General features: G+C 40.7%; 2 protein-coding genes across 3 annotated transcripts in view; one reads left to right on the plus strand and one right to left on the minus strand.

The window, feature by feature from the left end:
• Scrn3 (secernin 3) overlaps positions 1 to 11,789 on the plus strand; it is a 29,538-nt gene extending 17,749 nt beyond the window's left edge. For both annotated transcript variants that reach the window (XM_059260703.1, XM_059260702.1), the window contains exons 6-8: positions 5,755 to 5,917; positions 7,556 to 7,730; positions 11,540 to 11,789. In XM_059260703.1, the coding sequence (XP_059116686.1) occupies positions 5,755 to 5,917; positions 7,556 to 7,730; positions 11,540 to 11,710 (509 nt within the window). In that variant the 3' untranslated portion in view covers positions 11,711 to 11,789. The remainder of the gene's footprint in view (positions 1 to 5,754; positions 5,918 to 7,555; positions 7,731 to 11,539) is intronic.
• Positions 11,790 to 14,499: 2,710 nt separating this feature from the next.
• Gpr155 (G protein-coupled receptor 155) overlaps positions 14,500 to 21,740 on the minus strand; it is a 43,151-nt gene continuing 35,910 nt past the window's right edge. The window contains exons 16-17 of the mRNA XM_059260705.1: positions 20,766 to 20,903; positions 14,500 to 16,786 (exon numbers count right to left, since the gene is read on the minus strand). Of these exons, the coding sequence (XP_059116688.1) occupies positions 16,489 to 16,786; positions 20,766 to 20,903 (436 nt within the window). The 3' untranslated portion in view covers positions 14,500 to 16,488. The remainder of the gene's footprint in view (positions 16,787 to 20,765; positions 20,904 to 21,740) is intronic.

Below are 21,740 nucleotides of genomic sequence, written 5' to 3' on the forward strand. Positions count from 1 at the left end.
CCTGTAGTCAGTCACCCATAGGTAAATGAAGATTATTTTAGAACTGATACAATTTTAATATAATAACCAAACATTTCCACATAAGATATCCTAGTGTACCTAATGGCAGCAATCATATTTTACTTTTTTCCAACTTAATTACAATATAATTTCATTATTTGTCTCCTACCCTTCCTGTGTATGGCCACCTCTCCCAACTTTATGGGCCTCCTCCTGTTTAGTCATTGTTGTTACATATAAACCTACATTAAAAATATAACCTGCTGAGCCCATTCAATGTTGCCTCCATGTGTATGTTTCTAGGACTGACCACTTACTATTGGAGTTGGGGCTCATCCCCGGGGAAGGCTTAAGTCTCCATCTCTCAGCAGTCATTAATTACCTGGAACTCTTCATCTAGGGGATCGGGTGCCATTAGATTTCCTCCATCTGTATCAGGATGTCAACTGTTGTTGGAATTACTCGTCTCGTTTAGGCAGCCGTATTGTTGACAGAGGGCAAGCCTCACAACTGGTCCTCTGCCTTGCAATCCTTCTTCTTTTGTGATGTCCCCTGAGCCTTGGTTGCAAGAGCTGTCTTGTAGATACATCAGCTGGGGCTGGGCGCCCCACATTCTGTTCTTCTCCGTATTCTGATTAGTTGTGACTTTCTGTAGTGGGCTCTTGCTGCAAAAAAAGCTTCTCTGATGAGGGGAGAAATCTGTACTTATCTGTGATATGAAGGTAAGTGTATAGACTGCAGTTAGGATCTATACTGGGTTAGGAAAGTGGTGCGAGTCAGTTCTTTAACATCCATTGCCTCACTAGTCATGTGTAGCTGCCTAGATTTATAGTAGAAGGCATGGCTTCCCTCCTGCTAAGTAGGTCTTGAGTCTAATTAGACAGCCACCATCACCGCACCGTTAGGGATCTTGCCATGCTGGTCCGTGTGGTTCAGAGGCGTCATAGCTGAGTAAGACTTTTGAATGCTTTGCTACCTTAGCAGCTTGCATAAGAGCTTCTGGTAATACGTAAGCTAGCTCTAGGGAGGAGGCGTTTGAGTTAGTTCCAGCTCACATTTGCTGAGTCCTTTGTCCAAAATGTGGTCTTGGGCAATAAAGACTTGATCTTCAGTTTGGGGGAGGCAACCCATGGCGGCAGCAATAGGTTGTATTGTTTGGGGAATCTCTTGTAATCCCCTGGAAACAACTTGAAAGGGGGTCTCTCTTTTATACCGGTGACTGGTATGGGGTTTGTTAGATAGTCTTTGGCTCTTGTGGGGGGATGGAGTGGGGGGGGGATGTTTTACATTTCTATAAAGCTCTCATTGTTACATGTTGATTGCTATGACTAGGAAACTGGTATTGCTTTAGGTAACAGGAGGCTGACGTAGTTGATGAATGAGAAGCACAGTGGCGGAATGGGTAAAAGCTTACTGCTGGCTGTAAAGAAATACCTGGCATTAATTAGACTGATCGCCTCCTAAGAATAGCGCTTAGGACCCGAGAAGGAAAGCCCACTGCCTGAAGGCATGAATCAGCACCCCAGACAGCTCAGATGGAAGCACAGTGCTGTGTGTGGGCCTTCCCACTCTCTTACTTTCCAGTCTTTCATTTTGGATAGGGAATCCAGCACCTTGGACCTGTTAGACAGTGAGACACATCCTAGCCCAAGAACCCAGCTTTCTCTGTTATAATTTAAAGGTAGGGTGAAACAGAGAGTAATTAAGCAGAAAGTAATTCTTAAGGCCATCAAATGCTAACCAGAGCTCCTAAGAGTGTCGTAGGCCTTAAGACAACTTGATTTGAGGATCAGCTGAGAGGCAGGAGTTGAGAGTGGCCCAAGTGTCCAGTTGAGATCCCAGAGTTCTGCTACTTTTCAGAGGTGAGAACGAGCAGAGGAGACCCATCTCAACTGAATCAAGTCATCTCTATGTATCTTATTTATTTCCAGATGATTATTAAATCTTTATGTAAGAAAACTCCATGCAAAAACAAAATGAAAAGAGAATCCAAATTTGGGGACTGAAGAGATGGTTCAATGGTTAAAAGCACTGGTTGCACTTCCAGAGGTCCTGAGTTCAATTCCCAGCACCCACATGTCAGCTCACAACCATTCATAACAGTAGTTCCATGGGATCTGGTGCCCTCTTCTGGTGTACATGCAGACAAAACACCCATATACATAAAGTACATAAATAAATAAATCTTTTAACAAAGAAAAGTCCATGCAGAGCTTTTACAAATTTTCATTTGCCATATTCTGCATTCAGTCAGAAATCATCTGTGGCGATCTCAGTTAAAGTACATGCTGTGTAACATGAGGACCCAAGTTCAGATTCCCAGAACCCACAGTAAATGTCAGATGAGTATGGGGCCTGCCTGTAATGCCAGCCCTGGAAGGCAAGGGTCATGATCCCTGGGACAAGCTGACCCCTGACACTAGCTAGCTATACTGGCAAGATGGGTTTGCTTAAGAGGCCCTTCAGTAAATAAGGTGGAAGAGGAATCGGGGTGATTCTAGATATTACCCTCAAGACTCCACATGAATTCATATGCATGTGCACGACCACATGTAATCACATGTGAAACGTGTCTAAACACAGATGAAAATGGAAAAAAAAATTATCAGGTTTGCCAAGAAATAGGACCAAATGACTGAAAACCAAGAGAAAAAAAAAGTGGACATTAGAAACCAATTCTCAGGCTATCCACATACTAACTTTATTAGAAAGAGAATTTAAAGTTAAAATTACTTTAAAACTTTTTCTTAACAACAAAAAATATGTTTGAGAATTAGATGAAGAAAATGGATTGAGCTGGGTATGGTGGCGCATTCCTGTCTGGGCACTCAGAAGACAAGAGGATGGCCTCAAGGTCAAGGCCTGTATGTCTACATATTCAGATCTAGACCAGCCAGGGTAACATAGTGAGACCCTGTCTCGAAGGAAATAAAAAGAAAGCAAAGAGAAAGAGAAAATGGAGAATTTAATCTGTAGACAAGGGAACCAAATGGAAATGATAGAACAGAAAATCAATGTAACTGAAACTAAGAGTTCATCGGATTGATTCAACAACAGATTAAACAGAGAAGTGTAGCTGAAGTTGTCTTCAGTCCTGTCTGGCCCACAGTCAGGACAAATCTCTCACCCGCCAGTCCCGCAGCTGCTCAGACCCAACCGAGTAAACACACAGAGACTTATATTACTTATAAACTGTATGACCATGGCAGGCTTCTTTAACTGTTTTTATATCTTAAATTAACCCATTTCTATTAATCTATAAGTTGCCACGTAGCTCGTGACTTAACATCTGCTTCTCATCTTGGCGGCTGGCAGCATCTCTCTGCCTCAGCCTTCCACTTCCCACAATTCTCTTCTCTCCTTGTCCCACCTATACTTCCTGTCTGGCTACTGGCCAATCAGTTTTATTTATCAATCAATCATCCACAGCAGAGAAGAAAGATAGCAAATAAAAGGTCAGTAGAAAATACCCTAATTGAAAAAGAGAAAAGTCAGAAAATAAAGGAAAAAATGAAAGGGGCATGGATCCAGAGAAAACATCTCTCAAGTGTGTGTGTGTGTGTGTGTGGTCTCATGTTGTGGAATGTTTGTTTACACTGTGAAGATGTGTCTTGCCAAGATGCCTTCTGATTGGTTTAATAAATAGCTAACCAGCCAATAGCTAGGCAGGAAAAGGTTAGGCAGGACTTCCGGAGACAAAGAGGACTCTGGGAAGAAGAAAGACAGAGTTGCCAGCCACACACAGAGAGGAGACAGGAGGTGTAAGATGGAAGAGAGGTAATGCCACATGGTAGATTTAAAAGTATGGGTTAATTTAAGTTATAAAAGCTAGTAGAGACAAGTCTAAGGTAAAAACCAAGCTTTCATAATTAGTAATAAGTCTCCAGATCACTAATTGCGGGCTGGTGGTCCAAAGATAGTCTGACAGGAAAGCTTGCTACAGTCTCAGCAGAAAAGGAGAGAATACAGAGACACAAGCAGTATTTGAAAGATACTGGCTGAGAATTTTTTCTAATTAATAAAAGCCATCAAAGCTACAAAGCAGCTCTACAGATCACAAAGCAGACACTAACTTGGCACATAATCATAATATTTCATAGAGAAACCAGAAAAAATTATTTATTTATTATTAAATTAAAGAAAATAATATTTGCACGAGAAGATATAAAACTGACAGCTAATTTTCAGCAGAAAGGATGGAACCCAGAAGACAGGAAAATGACATCCTTAAGGTGGAGAAATGGTATCTACTATTTTTGAATTTCAACTTAGTGAAAATATTCTCCAAATACAAAGTTGAAACAAAACTGAGAGATTTCATCACTCACCACTGGGCACTAAAACATTCTTCTTTTTTTTTGAGCTGAGGATCAAACCCAGGGCCTTGCGCTTGCTAGGCAAGTGCTCTACCACTGAGCTAAATCCCCAACCCCCTAAAAACATTCTTTAGGCAATAAGTAAATACATAAATTCCAGTCAAGTGTAGTATTACATGCTTATAGCCAAAGCTATTAGAAGACTGAGGCAGGAGGATTGTGAGTTTGAGAACTAGCCTGGATAACTTAGCAAAACTCTATCTCAGTTTTAAAAAGAAAGGAAGGAGTGTGTGTGGTGGAGGCATGGGTCACGGGTTAGCATGGCACCCTGGTCTAATTCGTCCTTAGTACCAGTAGGGAGAAGTGAGAAAAGTAGGGAAGGAGGAAAGAGGAAAGGGAGGTGGGGTGGAAGGAGCTGGTCCCAGCTAGAAGAAGCAGGGTTTGCGGGAGAGGGTGAAGAGAAAGAGAAGCGGGGAGTACCTGGGGCGAAATAAATGAAAATGGACTTCAGAATGACACTTTATGTTCTGTGGCCACAGGGGCAGTACTGAAATCCACAGAGACTCCATGGTGGTGTGACTGCATTTCCCACAGCTCAGTGGCAGAGCTGTAGGGAGACTCAGGCAGGGCTATTTCAGAACTACACATCCCCCAAAGATTGACTTGTTTTGTTTGTTTGTTTTGTTTTTCGAGGCAGGGTTTCTCTGTGTAGCCCTGGCTGTCCTAGGACTCGCTTTGTAGACCAGGCTAGCCTCGAATTTACAGAGATCCACCTGCCTCTGCCTCCCAAGTGCTGGGATTAAAGGCGAGTGCCACCACCACCTGCTTGACAAGGCTGACTTTTTAATTCAAGGATTCACTTGTGACAGCTTTGCTAAGATGTCCTTAGAAATGGCAGCCAGGGCTACTGAGATAAAAGTCTTCCTTTTCTTCTGCTAAACTCAGGTTCAGACTTTGATCAGTCTGGAGGTTTATTGGTCCTCTCCTATTTCTCCACCAAACCTGGGTCCTCTACAAGAGCAGCAAGTGCTCTTAACCACTGAGCCATCCCTCCAGCGCCCTAAATAGGTTTCATAGCTTTCTTCACCATCGTGTTCTCCACACTGACTTTTTATTTTGTTGTTAAACAGTCAGTCAGTATTTGCTCTGTGCTAGAACAGACATCGTGACACAGTAGCATACACAACGGATTGGATGTGTGAATTTGTGGCTGATATAAATGCTGAGTAGAGGCACAGGTCAGTAATGATCATACGCTCATACTCTTCACACACACACACACACACACACACACACACACACACACACACACACACACACCATTTTGGTGCTGGATAATCAATACCCATATGTATTGTTTTATCTTATCAGTAGCAAAAGAAGCTTAGGTTTGTAAAATATATGCATTGTTTGATGGGTTTTATGATTATTTCCTCAGGAAACATAACTTTTGAAACAATGACGGAAATTCTTCGAGATAAACCAAGTGGCATCAATATGAAGGGGGAATTCCTAACCACCGCAAGTATGGTTTCTGTTTTACCTCAAGATTCCAGCCTTCCTTGCATTCACTTCTTTACAGGGACTCCACATCCTGAGAGGTGAGGTTCCCAAATACTGTAAACCACCCAGAGGTCATGGGATGGGGTACAGTTATTAGTGTGTGGATGATTTTGTCAGTAGAATTTGCTTAAGCAATTACTTCTTTTTAAAGTTTTATTATTTTAAAGTGTGTGTGTGTGTGTGTGTGTGTGTGTGTGTGTGTGTGTGTGTGTGATGAATGTGCAGGTGACTGTAGAGACCAGAGGCATGCAATCCTCTCGAGTTGGACTGACAGGCGGCCATGAGCTGCCTGATTTGGGTGCTGGGAATTGAGCCCCTGTCTTCTACAAGGCACTGAGTCATCTCTTGAAGCTATAACTTAAATGCATTGTCTGTTTGGATTTTAGTTTGCAGTTTCTCTGTGTGTATAATGGTTCTCATTTTTATGAGAAGAAAAGGTTAATGGGTTCTTATATGCATTTACTCTGATCCCTTTTCCCACAAGCATATTTAACATTGTCAAGACAGTAGATCACTTTTCTTACTGATTTCCAACTTTATAATATTAAGTGATAATAACAGCAAACAGCTTAAGTGATCTTATACCAGATACACTTATGCACCCTATTTAGAAAATACATGTACAACGTAAAATATTATCAATTCAAGTTATGTGTCCTTAGGGCTTTCATAACATATCTTGAGTTAATTTATTAGTATCTCTTATAAAACTTAATGTATATTACATTACAAGCAATTTTATATTCACTTCTTCAATGTTACAGCTTCTCATATTATTAATGATATCTTTTGGTAGCTAGGACGAAACCCATGTCTCATAAACTCTGGTGCTAATTTTTTACTTTAGGTAATAGCTACCATCTGTGACACTTAGGATTGCTGTCACCCTGGCAAATGACAAACTTTTAGTTTTCTAATATTCTTAGTGTGCCAGGCCATCTGATAGACATTTGGAGATACAAGGCTAAATAAAACATTGCATTCTTGCCTAAATGTACAAGAAGATGATTCTGAGAATAACTAACATAGCAAGTGTAGTTGGTTATGGTTTTTTTTACTCTTTGGGGGTCCGCCACCCTGCTCCCAAGTAAATATACAGAGGCTTATTCTTACTGACGAATACCTGGCCTTGGGAGTCTAGCCAGCTTTTCTAACTTAAATTATCCTGTCTACCTTTTGCTTTTGGGCTCTTATCTTTCTCTAGTCTATATACCTTTCTTTCCTTCTTACTCTGCAGCTGGCTGTGTGGCTGGGTGGCTGGCCCTTGGTGTCCTCTCCTCCTTTTCTTGCTCCTCGATCTTCTCTTCCCAGATTTCTCCTTCTATTTATTCTCTCTGCCTGCCAGCCCCACCTATCCTTTCTCCTGCCTTACTATTGGCTGTTCAGCTCTTTATTAGACTAATCAGGTGTTTTAGACAGACAAAGTAACACAGTTTCACAGAGTTAAACAAATGCAGCATAAAAGAATACAACACATCTTTGCATCATTAAACAAATATTCCACAGCATAAACAAATGTAATACATCTTAAAATAATATTCCACAACAGGAGGAACCAATTAGACTATACACATTATTATTAGAAACCTCAATTAGAAGGAATCTAGGAAGACACAATAATTGTTAATTTTTTTTATATTTTGACATGCAAATTCAATAAAGACCCTTTCTTCTAGGTCTGTTTTTAAGCCTTTCATATTTGTACCACATATTTCACAACTGTTGGATACGAAATCCCCAACATTTGAACTTGAAAGGCTCATGGCAAAGAAGCCATATATCAAGCCTGACAGAAGACACCTACTCTACCAAAAACATCAACAAGCCTTGGAGGTGATCAGTAACAATAAGGTATGGTTAGGTTCTATTCTTTGTTGTGACAGTAAGAACAGTTTAAGGTGTAATTCAATTCATATTTTGAATTGTGGAGTATTAGCTTTCTTTCTTTCCTTCATTTAAAAAATAAGGTTAGAAATAGTGACTGATGAAGCTATATAGTTTTGACCTTGTTTAAGAATGTGTATGTTGTGGGCCAGGCAGTGGTGGCACACATCTTTAATCCCAGCACTCGGGAGGCAGAGGCAGGCAGATCTCTGTGAGTTTGAGGCCCAGCCTGGTCTACAGAGCAAGTTCCAGGACAGCTAGGACTACACAGAGAAACCCTGTTTCAAAAAACCAACAAAAGGAGTATGTATGTTGTGACTTTTTAGAAAAATTTAGAATTTTGAACATAATAACAACAGCTAACAGTTACAGAACACTTATTATATATAGTTTTATATGTATTGTTTAATGTATTTTATATGTATTATCCCTTATTTGTATTAGTTATATGAGGAAGATATTATTCTGATAAAGATTCTGAGACCCAGTGAAGTTGCATAGTTTGCTCAGTACATATTCCACACCAGAAAAGTCTCTGAAGGGCAGTTAACCTGGTCTTTTTCTATAACGTTCTGAATCTTGCAGCCCCACGTTAGGATTGAAAGTGATTTAAGGGGCTGTAGGTTAGTGAGAGAGTGCTTATGTGGCATGTCTGAGTCCCCAGAATCCAATACCTTGCACTGCCAAAAAGCAAAATAGTGATCAAGATTTTGTAGACTTAAAATAATGAGCTGGGGTTTTTGTTTGTTTGTTTGGGGTTTGGGGTTTGGTTTATTGTTTAGTCTGGAGACAGGGTCTCACTGTATATTCCTGACTAGCCTGGAATTTGCAGTGTAGACCAGGCTGGCCTCGAACTCACAGGGATCCACCTGCCTCTGCTTCCCAAGTGCTGGGATTAAAGGTGTGTGTTGCCATGCCCAGCTAAGTGTTTTGTTGTTGTTTTGTTTTTGTTTGGTTTTTTTGTTATAAGAATGATAGATGCTCATTATTTTAAAACTTGAAGCATTTTAGAAAAGTAATATATCACTTGAAATAGCATGTCTAGAAATAGACATGTATTTATTTTGTGGAACAGATAGAAAGACAATTTTATAATATAGCATACCTCTTCACTTCTTCCTAGCCTTTCCCCACCTCTGGAGAGAAAAAAAAAGATTAAAAAGGAAATGGAAGGGCTATCTAAAGTCAGTCATCCAATCACCCCCTACCCCACCCCCGTGAAAAAGATCAGCCATCTTGTATGTTTCTCGTCAGTCCCTTCTACCTGTTGACTGTCCTTCCACCACTAAGCTGTCCCCAACCGTCTTTGTACTTTCTGAGGCAAGGGCTCATTAAAGTTGCCCAGACTGGTCTTGAAGTCTCTCTACAACCCAGGCAGAGCTTGAATTTATGGTCCTCTTGCCTCATCTCCAAAGCCACTGAGACTACAGGCCGTCCGGTCCTTTGTGCCTCCGTTCATTCTCCTTAGCAACACTTGCAGGAGCGTCTGTCTGGTCCCTTGAGCCACCTCCACAAATCCTTCATTGCTCATGATAGCACTCACATGTCTGCAGCTTTCCCCCCATAAAACTGCTTCTAGGAGGTGGGTTTTATGACCGTCTTAACTATTTGGTAAACGGAGTTGAACTGGTTTAAAAGCTATTACTGGATCAGCCTCTAATGAATATTATTGGTGGACATTATAAAGTAGCGGAAGACAGTGGAATTTGAGGGAAGTGCACAGAGCTGGGCTCCACTTCTGCCTCTCTAAGTATCACTTCTGTGCTTTAGGGAGAATCACTAATATGCTAGCTTTCGTTTACATTTCCCTATTACTAGTGAGGCTGGAAATCTGTGCTTACTCTCACACTTTCTCCTCAGTGAATTAGCTATTTGTTTTTCCTTAATTTATTTCTCAGCTGGTTTTGAGTCAGTCTTTTGTTTTCCCTCAAAAGGCAAAAACTATGAATATTCACTCATATGTGTATACATATAAATGAATATATATAAAGATAGGCTCTTGCCGTGTGGCCCGAGTTGGACTCCCACTCTTGAGTTTAAGTGACTCTCCTGCTCAGCTTCCAAGCAGTAGGACTATAGTGAATACCCCCCCAGCTTATGTCACTTTTTAAATGTCAGTTAGCTGACATTAAATGTTTATGTCAAAAAATTTTAGTTTAGTTAATTGTATTTGTTGTTTTATTAAGGCATCTTGATTTCGTTCTTCAAAACACCTGGCTTTGCCTCATTATTTATAATTTTTCTGTATTTTCTTTTATATATGGTTTTTAAGTATTTATTAATTTTTGTGTATATGTATGGGACATGCATATGCCATAGTGTGTGTGTGTGTGTGTGTGTGTCTGTCTGTCTGTCTGTCTGTCTGTGTGTTAAGTCAGAGGACAGTTTTCAGGAGTTGGTTCTCTCCTTTGACTATTTAGGTCCTGGGGATCGAACTCAGGTCGTCAGGCTTGGTGGCCAGCACTTCTACCCACTGAGCCATCTTACTGGCCCACATATGTGTGCTTTTAAAAAATATTTAATTCTCTAGGACTGGTTGAAATGGCTCAGCAGGTAAAGGCACCTACCACTAAGACTAATGACCTGGGTTCAGTCCCCAGGACCTACATGGTGAAAAGAAAAAATCAATCAACTCCTCCAAGTTGTCCTCTGACTTCCAGGCAAAGCATGGTGGCACATTCACATACACACACACACACACACACACACACACACACACAAATGAATAAATAAATAAAATTTAACAACATTTAGTTCTATAATCCATCCTGAATCTGTTTTATATGTCATGAAGGCAAGGATTCTGAGCTTGTTTTCCAAAAAGGTGGTCAATTATTTAAATACTGTTTATTTACAAAATTCTTTTTCCCCATTATTATGAAACGCATTGCTTCTTTGGGAGGGTATGCATGCCCTTTCATGTTGGGAATCAGCATTTTGTGGCACTCTGTTCCATAATTCTTCAGAAGTTTACAGTGGTGCTGACTTACACACAGTGTTCTGTTCTTCCTCTTGATCCACAGTTGATGATGACTTCTCAACTATTTAAAAACCATTTCTTCTTAGGCTGGAAACGTGGGTTCAGAGGTAGAGCATTTGCCTAGCATGTACAAGGTCCTGAGTTCAATCCTTAGCAGTCCACATAGGAAAAATGCTGCTTTCTCTAAGAGTCATGGATACCACCCCCACTTCCTTGAAACAAGAACTATCTTTTTATTCCTTTTCCTCTTGAACATAACTGTTTTGTTTCCATAGTGTGAAGGAATTCATTGCTATCCTGTTTTCCCAGTGCTAGGGGTTGAACCCAGGTCCTCAAGCGTGCTAGGCAGACATTCTGCCACTGAGGTGTACCTGCAGGCCTGTTTCCTTAATCGGATAAAATTGGCTTTAAATACACAAGCTCTAAATCCACAAAAACGTTGCAGTCTTGATTTTCAGTAAACTTCTTCATATACAGTTAAGGCAGATTTCCACCTGTCTTGTTCTGAGTTTCTTTTTTATTAATACTATGTTGCTGTTCTTGTTTATTAATATTGTGTGATTGTTCTTATATTTTCAGCTAAAAATAACTACTGTTGGTATTTGTGCATTAACTGCATCTAGAGCAACGTTTTTCCCCAAAGAAAACCATTGTTTTTTTCTTTTTTCATTCCTTTTGCATCTACAGAATAGGAGAATAACCAAACCAGTAGAAACCAGAATAAATAAACCTTGGCAGTGGACTGGAGTTATGTTAAGATTCATGTATGTGTGTTTAATTTTGTTATTTTAATTAGGAAAAAAGCAAGACGATGTTGGACCACATGAGGAAGCTGGAAAAAGAAGTGTTTGAAGAGATGGAATCAATCCTCCAAAACAAACATCTTGACGTGGATAAAACTGTTAATCTCTTTCCTCAATGTGTGAAAGATGAAATTAAAATTTATCAGTCAAATATTAGTTCTTAATGATATATAAGTGGTCAAAAATCTTCCTCACTGCCCAGATAAATGATACAAAGCTACTTTAAGGAGATCTGATTATTCCCTCATATTTTGACTGTTAAAAGCACAGTAATTCTGTGAGTTCGAGGCCAGCCTGGGCTACCAAGTGAGTTCCAGGAGAGGCGCAAAGCTACACAGAGAAACCCTGTCTCAAAAAACCAAAAAAAAAAAAAAAAAAAAGCACAGTAATTAGTGTTCAGTATTTCAAGCATGAAACATTAACATGATGCATAGGCTGTGTTTATTATATTCTGTAGTGCCCTTAAGTCATTTTCTAAATTAAGAAAGCTCAGAGCCCCCTTTTTTTTTTAAGCAATGGAAAGTATGTCAAGTGAGTTTTTGTGCTTTAGGCAAATACTAACCAGCTTTAGAAAAATTAGAAAAATGTCTAAGGCTAATGCCTCATCCCTCAGAACTGTTAGTCTGTTTGTTATCAGGGTAATTGGAATCTTTTTAGGTTGGCTTCTTCAACACACAGCTTTCACGATGCCTCTATGGCGCCATAGCTCATTTCTTCTTAGCTTGGAATAACGCCTTTCTGTGGGGTGTGTCACTACTGAAGGGCATCTTGGCTGCTTCCAAACTTTGGCAATTGTGAGTAAACATCCAGGTGTAAGTTGCTGTGTCGTTCTAAGTGTTCAACCCATTTTGGCTGAAAACCGGGGGAACTGCAGATCTATGGTGTGAGTGAGGAACTGCCGAGCTGTCTGGCAGAATGCTTCCGTTCCTGCCCCCTCTAGCCCATTGTTCTGTCCTGGCCAGTTGCCCATGTTCTAGAATTTGGTCATTCTAATCATTTTTTAGGTAACAGGGATTGAACCCATGACCTCACACTTTCTCTTTTTTTTTAATTTGTAATTCCAAATGGCGTATGATGCTGAGTTTCATTTTGAAAGCTTATTGCCACTTGTACATCTTCTTTGATGAGGTGTCTAGGTCTTGGCCCATTCTATAATCAGGTGCTTTTTATTTATTATTCATTTATTTTACTAGGGCGTCTACGCTTTATTTTTCTTAGCTTTTAAAATTTTATTTTGTGTGTATGAGGGTTTTGCTCCATGTCTGTCTGTGTGCCACACACATGCCTGGTGCCCTCAGAGGGTATGAGATCCTCTACACCTAGAGTTTCAGATGGCTATGAGCCACCATGTGGGTGCTGAGGACCAAACCCAGGTCCTTTCCAAGAACAACGAGTGACTCTTAACCATGAGCCATCTCCCCAGCCCCTCCCACCCCCAAGTCAAACCTCTTCAAGCTCGTTGTTCTTAGGGTAAAGCCTCACTCCTTAACAAATGCCAACAAGAGATGCTGTTGACTTTATGCCCCTTTTATATACTAGTGCACATTTGTTCTTGATTTTTCTTTCAACGATGGTGGTCTTTTAATCCTTAAATGTGCCCAGTGTGCGCATTCCGGCCTCATGGCTGTACCCTCTGCATGTACCTCCCTTTTATGTAAGTAGTTCTTTTCATCCTTAGAGCTTGCTAACAAATGAGTTTCTTAGGCATTTTCCTTCCATATACTCAGGATTATATGTGGCTCCAAATTAATCATACATTTAATATTTCACAGTAGAATAGACATTCCATGATGGCCCATTGTTCAATATTATACTTGGATGCTTTGCTATTATATAATATTTGTTAAAGGAACATCCAAATACTGGTGAAAAGAATTTATACAGACCTTTCTACAGAAATGTAAAGTTAAATAAAGTAGCTGGATAATTTACCTGTATAACCTGGTAGCCTCATAAGTTTGAGCCCTAAAAAACTTCGAGGATTATAAGGATATGTGAGTTAATTTGTAGAGATTTTCACTGTGTACATATATATATATATATACAACAGAATATTTGATGTGAATGCTCATGTTGGTAATTAATGCCTTGGGGTGTATTTTAGGAATTTTAGTGTTTTCTTAAGTTTTATCTGTTGTAAGAGTAAAAAATAATAAACTTAGTTATTTTACATAAATTTGGTTTGTTTGATCTTTGATGAAAAGAGAAGTTTATATATTAGTCTCCAATACATTTCCTTAAAAATAATTACACAGAGTGAAATTTTGGAAACAGAGTTTTTTTGTTTTTTTGTTAAAGTATTGGTTTTGTAGAAGTATTATTTGGTTGGGTTTATTTGAGATGGGGTTTCTCTGTGTAGCCCTGGCTGTCCTGAAACTCTCTCTGTAGTCCAGGCTGGTCTCAAACTCAGGAGATCTGCCTGGCTCTGCCTCTTGAGTGCTGGGATCAAAAGCATGTGCCACAATCGCCTGACTAATTCTAAACAGAATTTTACAAAATACTTTTACAATGCTGGCCCACACCTTTAATCCCAGCATTCAGGAGGCAGAGGCAGGTGGATCTGTGAGTTCGAGGCCAGCCTGGTTTACAGAGCAAGTTCCAGGACAGTCAGGGCTGCACAGAGAAACCTGTCTTGAAAAACAACAACAAAATGAACTGCTTCAGGTTTTCATCAGATGACTGCAGAAATGTAAAGCCCATCTTTTCCTGAAGAACATTTTATGATCCTGGACTGCGCATCCCTGTCACTCGTCACCTGACCACTTGTGCCCAATTATTAAAAGGTACTTATAAAAAATGTTTACTGACAGTCCGGTTACTCCAGACTCTGCAGAACCACAAGGTCATGAGATAGCCCCAGGAAAATCACTTAAGAAAGCATTGAGAATTTACAGACAAACTTGTGTGGCATAGTCAGCATTATTTGGATTATTCAAGGAAAAGATGTTGACCATGCAAGTTAAAATAAGTATTTTATTGAGAAACGTGCTGTCAGTGAGAAAGTAACATACAAATATTTTCATTTAATAAAATTAGCTTATCCCTTAATCCTAGAAACATCCCTTAAAGGCCTTTATCATCTGAAACTGCAAATCACTCTGATCTGTGGTTTTTAGAACCTCCCATGGAAAATGATGTTTCAGATTCCATTTGTGCAAATGAAAGAGCATACTTAATAAGGTTTACTCACAAACAAAACAAATTCCCGTCCTTGAATCTGGGTTGCTTGCATGCATGTGAGTTCTGTCTTGTGTCACCAGAGGCCGCTAGAGCAGATGCTTCTGCATAGCCCCCGGCATCGGGAGTTAGTTACAGTGTGGGCGACTTTCCCTTCCACCTAAAACATCCCAGTTCCACGATCAGAACATAACTAAGTTTCATTTCTTTTTAAATATACTAGACTTCCATGCAAGTTTTTTTTTTTTTTTTAGTTATGTATTTGTTACATTAAAAGGGCCAGGGCACTAAAACCCATAAATAATTTTCTAGGTGGCTTTTATATATTAAACACTATGAGATAAATAACGTTTAAAATAAATTAAACCATCACTGAAATCTAACAATTAACTGGCTGTTCAAAGGATGTGCAAATTATCTGAAGGTAAAGCTTTATCTAAGGTGTTATGGTCTTGATATCAAAACCCGGCCGCAGTGTGGTGGCCTTGGAGAAGACTGGCTCGTAAGAGAGGAGTTGAAATGGGATTTGCCCTTCTAAGAGTGAAGAGACCAGAGCCCTTCCGTCCACCACGTGTGGCACCATCTGTGAACCTGAACCAGGGCCTCACCAGACGCCGAGCGTGTCGCCGCTGTGATCCTTCACTACAGCCTCCAGACCTGGAACGAAGACTTCCTGATGCTTGTGAGCTCTCTAGTTCGAGTCGTTTTTTAAAAAGGTCTCAGTGGACTAAGCAGCATTTGGTCATTTTTAAACTTACACATTTTTAGACATGGACACATTTAAAGACTAAATTCTAAAGGTAGGATGTTAGGTTTAGAATTTGAAACTTCTGACTATATACTTTGTCAATGCAGGGAATAAAATAGATTTTTCCTTCTACAACAGGATACCTTGAAAGTGCCAGAAATAGTCATGTCATGGCAATACTTTAATCGATAACATTTGAATGAATATGCTCAAATTACTTAAATTTTTAACTTGAAAATTATAGAGATAATATTAATGTTCTTAGTCTCTTCTTATTGGCACACATTAGTACTTCAGAGAGAAGACAAGACAAAGCTTTAAAATTGGTGTTTTATCAAAAATAAATTTAAAAATTACTTTTAAAAAATAGTGGGGTTAGCCAGGCATGGTGGCACACACCAATAAGCCCTGAACTCAGGAGACAGAGACAGGAAGATCAGGAGTTCAAAGCCATCCTTGGCTACATAGGGAATTTGAGGCCAGCCTGGGCTACATGAGACCTTATCTAAAAAATAAAACAGAAATTTTAATTTTTAAATGGGTAGTATTTGTCAAAGAAGTGGAAAGAAAAATAAAACCTTTTACTAGAAAAAATAAAAATCTGTTGGGGGAAGTGTTATCGGTAAATGTAAAGTTGTCTTAAGGTTCATTTTTAGAGCAGCAAGCCTGCCAACTTTGGCAATTTAAAAATAACAGCCAGTTAGATACTGACTTTGAAATTATAACAAACAGTCGCAGAAAGAAATGATTTTCAAATATCGGTACGATAGTGGTACCTGTAGCAATTACTGTATTCATTATCAGAACGTTTAACTCTAGGCTTTCTCTCGTCAGTTTCCCATGTGCTTTACATGCACATAAGGTCAGAGCGTGTCAGTACGGGGTAGGAATGCATTTGCCATTTGCAGGCGAGATGATGGAGGCTCAGAAAGGTGACCTGCCCGAGGCCTCACAGCTAAAAGTGCCAGATGTGAGCCTAGAGGGTACGACTCCACCTGGGGTTCTCACCTTCATAATTTAAGTCTTAGGGGAAAGGGAGCATGGAGATGAGTGGCCAATTTCTTTATAGCTTTCCTGTTGGGGGTTGCTCACAGTAGTGGCAGGACTCTGTTCAGGGCTCTTCTGAAGGAATCTGTAAAACAGATACTCGTCCCGGAACTCATAATCGTTGGTGATGTGTTGGATGACTCCCCCCTGCACCAGCCGGTCTCCGTAGATGACAGCTTCACCACGGTCCGAGGCAAGGCCCACTTCAATCAGCCAGTTCACCAGGTCAGAGCCACAGAAGGTCCCAGCAGAAGTCTTTGCGCCACACCTGTATGTCAAAGGAATGATTCAGCCATATGCTCTGTAACTCTGGTATCGGCACTGCATGACAGAGGATGAGCAAAGAAAAACATAAGGGAATGAGGGAAGACAGTGTGATAGTTAAGAGCAGGACAGAAATGGAACTGTTCTAAACATGAAGGATTTGTTACCTTTCCTGACCCTAGAAAGACTCTGGTGAAAAAAAAAAAATGCCAGTAATGCTTGTGAAAACAAACACTTTTTAAAAACGGACTAGGTAAGTGTATTGCCTGAGAAAAATTCTTCCAGGAGGGGAGCACGTGTGTATGTGTGTGGCATGTGTCTCTGTGTTTGTGCATGTTTGAATGTATTGTGTGTGGGGTACATGTATGTACACATACATGTGGAAGCCTGAAGTGGACAATGGTTGACTTTGATTCCTCCCCACTTTATTTACTGAGGCAGGGTCTCTTACTGGACCTGGAGCTTGCCCATTCCAGCTAGTCTGGCTTGCCAGAGGGTCCCCAACAGATCCCCTGCCTGTCAACCTGCTGCTGGGATGACCGGCAAGCCACCCCACCTGCCCAGCTTTTATGTGGGTTCTGGAGATCCCAAATCCAGTCCTCACGCTGTGAAGCAAGCACTCTGTCTACTGAGCCGGCTCCCTTGCCCCAAGAAGTTTTTCTTTTTTTTGAAAACTTGGTTTAACTTTCGAGAATTTAAAACGCTATGTATGGCATGTGGATACTACACTGAGCAGCATAGATTAAGACAATTTTTGACAATAGTTTTTAATTTTTTATTTATATATTTTTATGTGTATGGGAGTGTTACCTGCATTTATGTCTGGTGGACACCATGTGCATGCAGTACCCAAGGCCAGAAGAGGGCATCAGATCCCTGGAACTGGAGTTAACAGATGGTTGTGAGCCGCCATGTGGAATCAAACCCGGGTCCTCTGGAAGAGCTGCCAGTACGCTTTACCTGCTGAGCCATCTCTCTAACCCCTGCCCCCCCCCCCAGAAGTATCTTTTAATAGCAGCATGGCCTGCGTGTGTTATGTGCACTTGCATGCACGTAATGTGTGCACATGTATGTGGGAGTCTGGGGTCACGGTCTGTCTTTCCTCCATGGCTCTCCATCTTGGTTGGGACAGAGTCTCACTGAACTTAAAGCTCATGGATTTGGCTGCTCTCTCACCCCACCTGGGCTGACAGGCACACGCCACTGGTCCAGCTCTCTCTCCCCACCTGGGCTGACAGGCACACGCCACTGGTCCAGCTCTCTCTCCACCTGGGCTGACAGGCACATGCCACTGGTCCAGCTCTCTCTCCCCACCTGAGCTGACAGGCACACGCCACTGGTCCAGCTCTCTCTCCACCTGGGCTGACAGGCACATGCCACTGGTCCAGCTCTCTCTCCACCTGGGCTGACAGGCACACGCCACTGGTCCAGCTCTCTCACCCCACCTGAGCTGACAGGCACATGTCACTGGTCCAGCTCTCTCTCCCCACCTGGGCTGACAGGCACACGCCACTGGTCCAGCTCTCTCTTGGGTTTTAAAGACCCAACTCAGGCTCTTGTGTTTGCGTGGCAGGCTCTTCACTGACTGCCACAGCTCCCAGTGTGGCCTTGTACCTGTCCACAGATGACTAGTGTGTAACTGTTACAGTTGTGTCTGTGATGCATGCCTGTAATTCCAGCTCCTGAGAGGTTGGGACAGCAGAATCCGGTTTGAGCAGCAGTTAAATGAGGAGATTCCATCTCAAAGAACAAAAGTAAAACTTCTTTTTGTTCTATTGTTTTATTAACCTGCTGAAATCAAACTTTCATGTTCAGCTTATGGTACCTGCAGTCTCTTTCCCTCAGTAGCCAGTACAACCATTTGCTTCATTAGGAATTGGAGCAAACAAGTGAAATCTGCCCTACAGCAAACTCAAGATTTGAAAAGTGTGCTTTGGGGCTGGAGAGATGGCTCAGTGGTTAGGACTCAGTGTCCTTCCAGAGGCACCCAGCTCAGTTCCCAGCATCTACATCAGGCAGCTCAGAACTGCCTGTAACTCCAGCTCCAGGGGATCTGACACCCTCTTCTTACCTCCATAGGCATGCGCACAGACACATGCACATTCATAAAATAATAAAAATCAATCTTTAGGAAGCATGCTTTGATTTTTATTTGCTTCTAGATTGTTTAATATTTGTCTTCCTAATGCAAATTTGGATTGCTTAAGTATGAGCGGATAAAGAGAAAGAAATGTAAAACAAGAGAACCAATTACATGAATTATGAACATTTTCTCACAAATGTGCACTAGACAGCAAGAACCCCACAAGCATCAATCAAGCTGTGAAATCTGGAGTGCTTGACAACAGGAAATAGAGGTGAAGAGCAGGATGAAATGACAAACGGGTGTCAAAAAATCAAGCATTTTACCATAAATACAGAGTTTCACATATAAGAATTAGAAAAAAGTTAATAACATAAAATTGTTCTCCAATATCTGAAATATCAGTGTTAGTGTCTGGGTCTTTTCAATGTAGAGGTGATACCTTCTGTCCTAGTCAGTAACTGAAGATATTTGTTTCCTGACTGCTGTGAGCAGGCCGCTGTCCCAAGAGCCTAAGCAATAGTACAGAGTGTCAGAGAATGTGACATGGGACAGGCTGCAGATCTGGAGAGAAGCAGGAATCAGCTGGTTTATACCAGCTGGTGCCCATTCAGCCATCTGGGACCTGGTAGCTCAGCAAATGCTAAGAGTTCTGCTTCCTGACAGTTGGCAAGCACAGTAACCTGACGGAAACTGTGGATTTTCTTAAAAGAAAAATTTAAAGCAACGTTAAATTGTTCAAACTATCCATAGGCAGTATCCTGAAACTGTGCTTAGCCTCTCAAGGTAGAAAAGTCACTTTTCTCCAGAGTTTATCATTGTTATTAATTGGGCAAGGCTCATCACAGACACTTGGCCATCAAAGTAAGATTTTTCTCTGTGGTTTATTATTAATATTTTATGTGTGTGAGTGGTTTGCCTATGTATGTATGTGCATCATGTGCATGCCTGGTGCCCAAGGAGGCCCGTAGAGGGAGTCAGATCCCCTGAAACTGGAGTTACAGAAGAAGGTTGTGAGGCACCATGTGGTGCTGGAAACCGAGAGGCCGGGGCTCTGTAAGAACAAGTGCTTGCAAATGCTGAGCCGTCTCTCCATACGCCAAAGGAGGACTTTTTTTTTTTTTTTTTTTTTTTTTTTTTTTTTTTTTTTTTAGGAAAGGAAATGTGAGGTTTTGAGAACTAAACTTGCCAAGAAGTACCAGCTCAGAAAGTTCTAGTATTAACACTCAGAGAGTCCCCTTCCCACTTCCTCGACCAGGCTATATTCTTCCGATTATTAATGGCATGCATATTGAGCATAGTGTCAGAGTCCTTAGAAATGAACCATCTTGAATAGTAATCTCCACATTTTTAGAAATACACATAAAGGTATTAGGTTCTTTACTTTTTGCTTTGTTTTATTTCCTCTTTCATGACAACTAAAACTATTAGCACTGTAATATTTGATTATTTTATTCATCGTTTCCTGCTGCAGCACGTGCTGTACCTTGGGGATTAGAAGAATAAATATCATGTCACAAAATAATGACTAGGACTGGAAGTGAAATAAATATCATAGAATTAATTAAGAGGGAGAAATTTCATTTCATTCTCTTGACAGCATCATGAAATGACATAGTACTAGGAGATGAGAATATAAAATCCCTTCCAAACCTAGTGTTTTCCAGTGCTTTATGAGAGACACTAATGGCCAACATGAAGAGAATGTTAATACCCTACCCAACAGCTCACATTTTATATAGGAATCAGAAGCTACCTGACATTAAATGTAAAAATCAAAGTGATATGTCATTTTTATATCTTATTTCTTAAACTAGAAACTTACCCATAGTTATTAGCTTGTTAAAACCTAATGTTAATAATCTGGAATCTATGTTTCTGAACCCTGTACTGGCTTTACCTTCTTTCTCTGACGATGTTTCGGATGCACAGGTCACGGTGATAATGGACAAATTGTTGACAGGTCATTTTTATTTCCTCAGAAACAGGGGAGTCTCTGTTTTCTGCTGTTTCCTTATTGTTCCACAGGAATTCAAGCCTGAAAACCAAAATTTAAGCAGGCTGTTTCTTAAAGAAAACAGGGTGTGAGAAGATCCAAACTACCTCACCAAGTAACTATTCTAAATCCATCACCAAAGCTCTGTCATCAATACCCAGATGTCATTAATCTCTGATCCAGAAATGCCCCTGTTCTACACCCGCTCTTTGAGCAGGCTGGGGCAGGGCTGACCACTTTATACACGCTGCAGATATGTTTGACCCCTTCAGTTTGTACTAAGATATTCCTTCTGTCTTTGACCTTTTTGAAGCACAGACCTAACTTAGAAACTAAGCCGGATGTCTCTCACTTCCTCAGAGACTAAAACCAAAACTAAGCCAACCAAGTAACTTATGGATAGGCATTTTATTTCACCATTTCCAACATTAGTAGCACAGAAACAAGCGCCAGGGTCTGGAGTCTAAAACAGTCCATTCTGTCTGTCCAGGCAAGACAATGTTGACAATTGATTTGGCCAGCATTATGAAGCTGGCGACTAAGCTGAATGGCTTTTCTTCTATACTTTTCTTTTAGGAATGCTTATGACCCTTGGCAATGACATCTTAATGTAAATAATGACAGTGATGATGATGGAGAAGGGGCAGACCCTCTTAACTGGCACTCCTTATAGAGTAGGCAGGTTGAATTCCGTTAGCCCTTCTAGTGTCTATGAATTTTCCCTCGAGAGCAAGTGAAGAACAAACATTTTTCCCTGCCTCTCTCTCCATCCCATGTTGAAACTTTTACCTTGTTATTTTTCACAAAGAAACCTTGATCTTCCTTAAAAGAAGCCTTCCTAGAAGCCAACAAAACCCCCAAAGTTGAGAGAATCTTGAA

The sequence above is a fragment of the Peromyscus eremicus genome, chromosome 4 (genome assembly GCF_949786415.1).
Source record: "Peromyscus eremicus chromosome 4, PerEre_H2_v1, whole genome shotgun sequence".
Classification (NCBI taxonomy): domain Eukaryota; kingdom Metazoa; phylum Chordata; class Mammalia; order Rodentia; family Cricetidae; genus Peromyscus; species Peromyscus eremicus.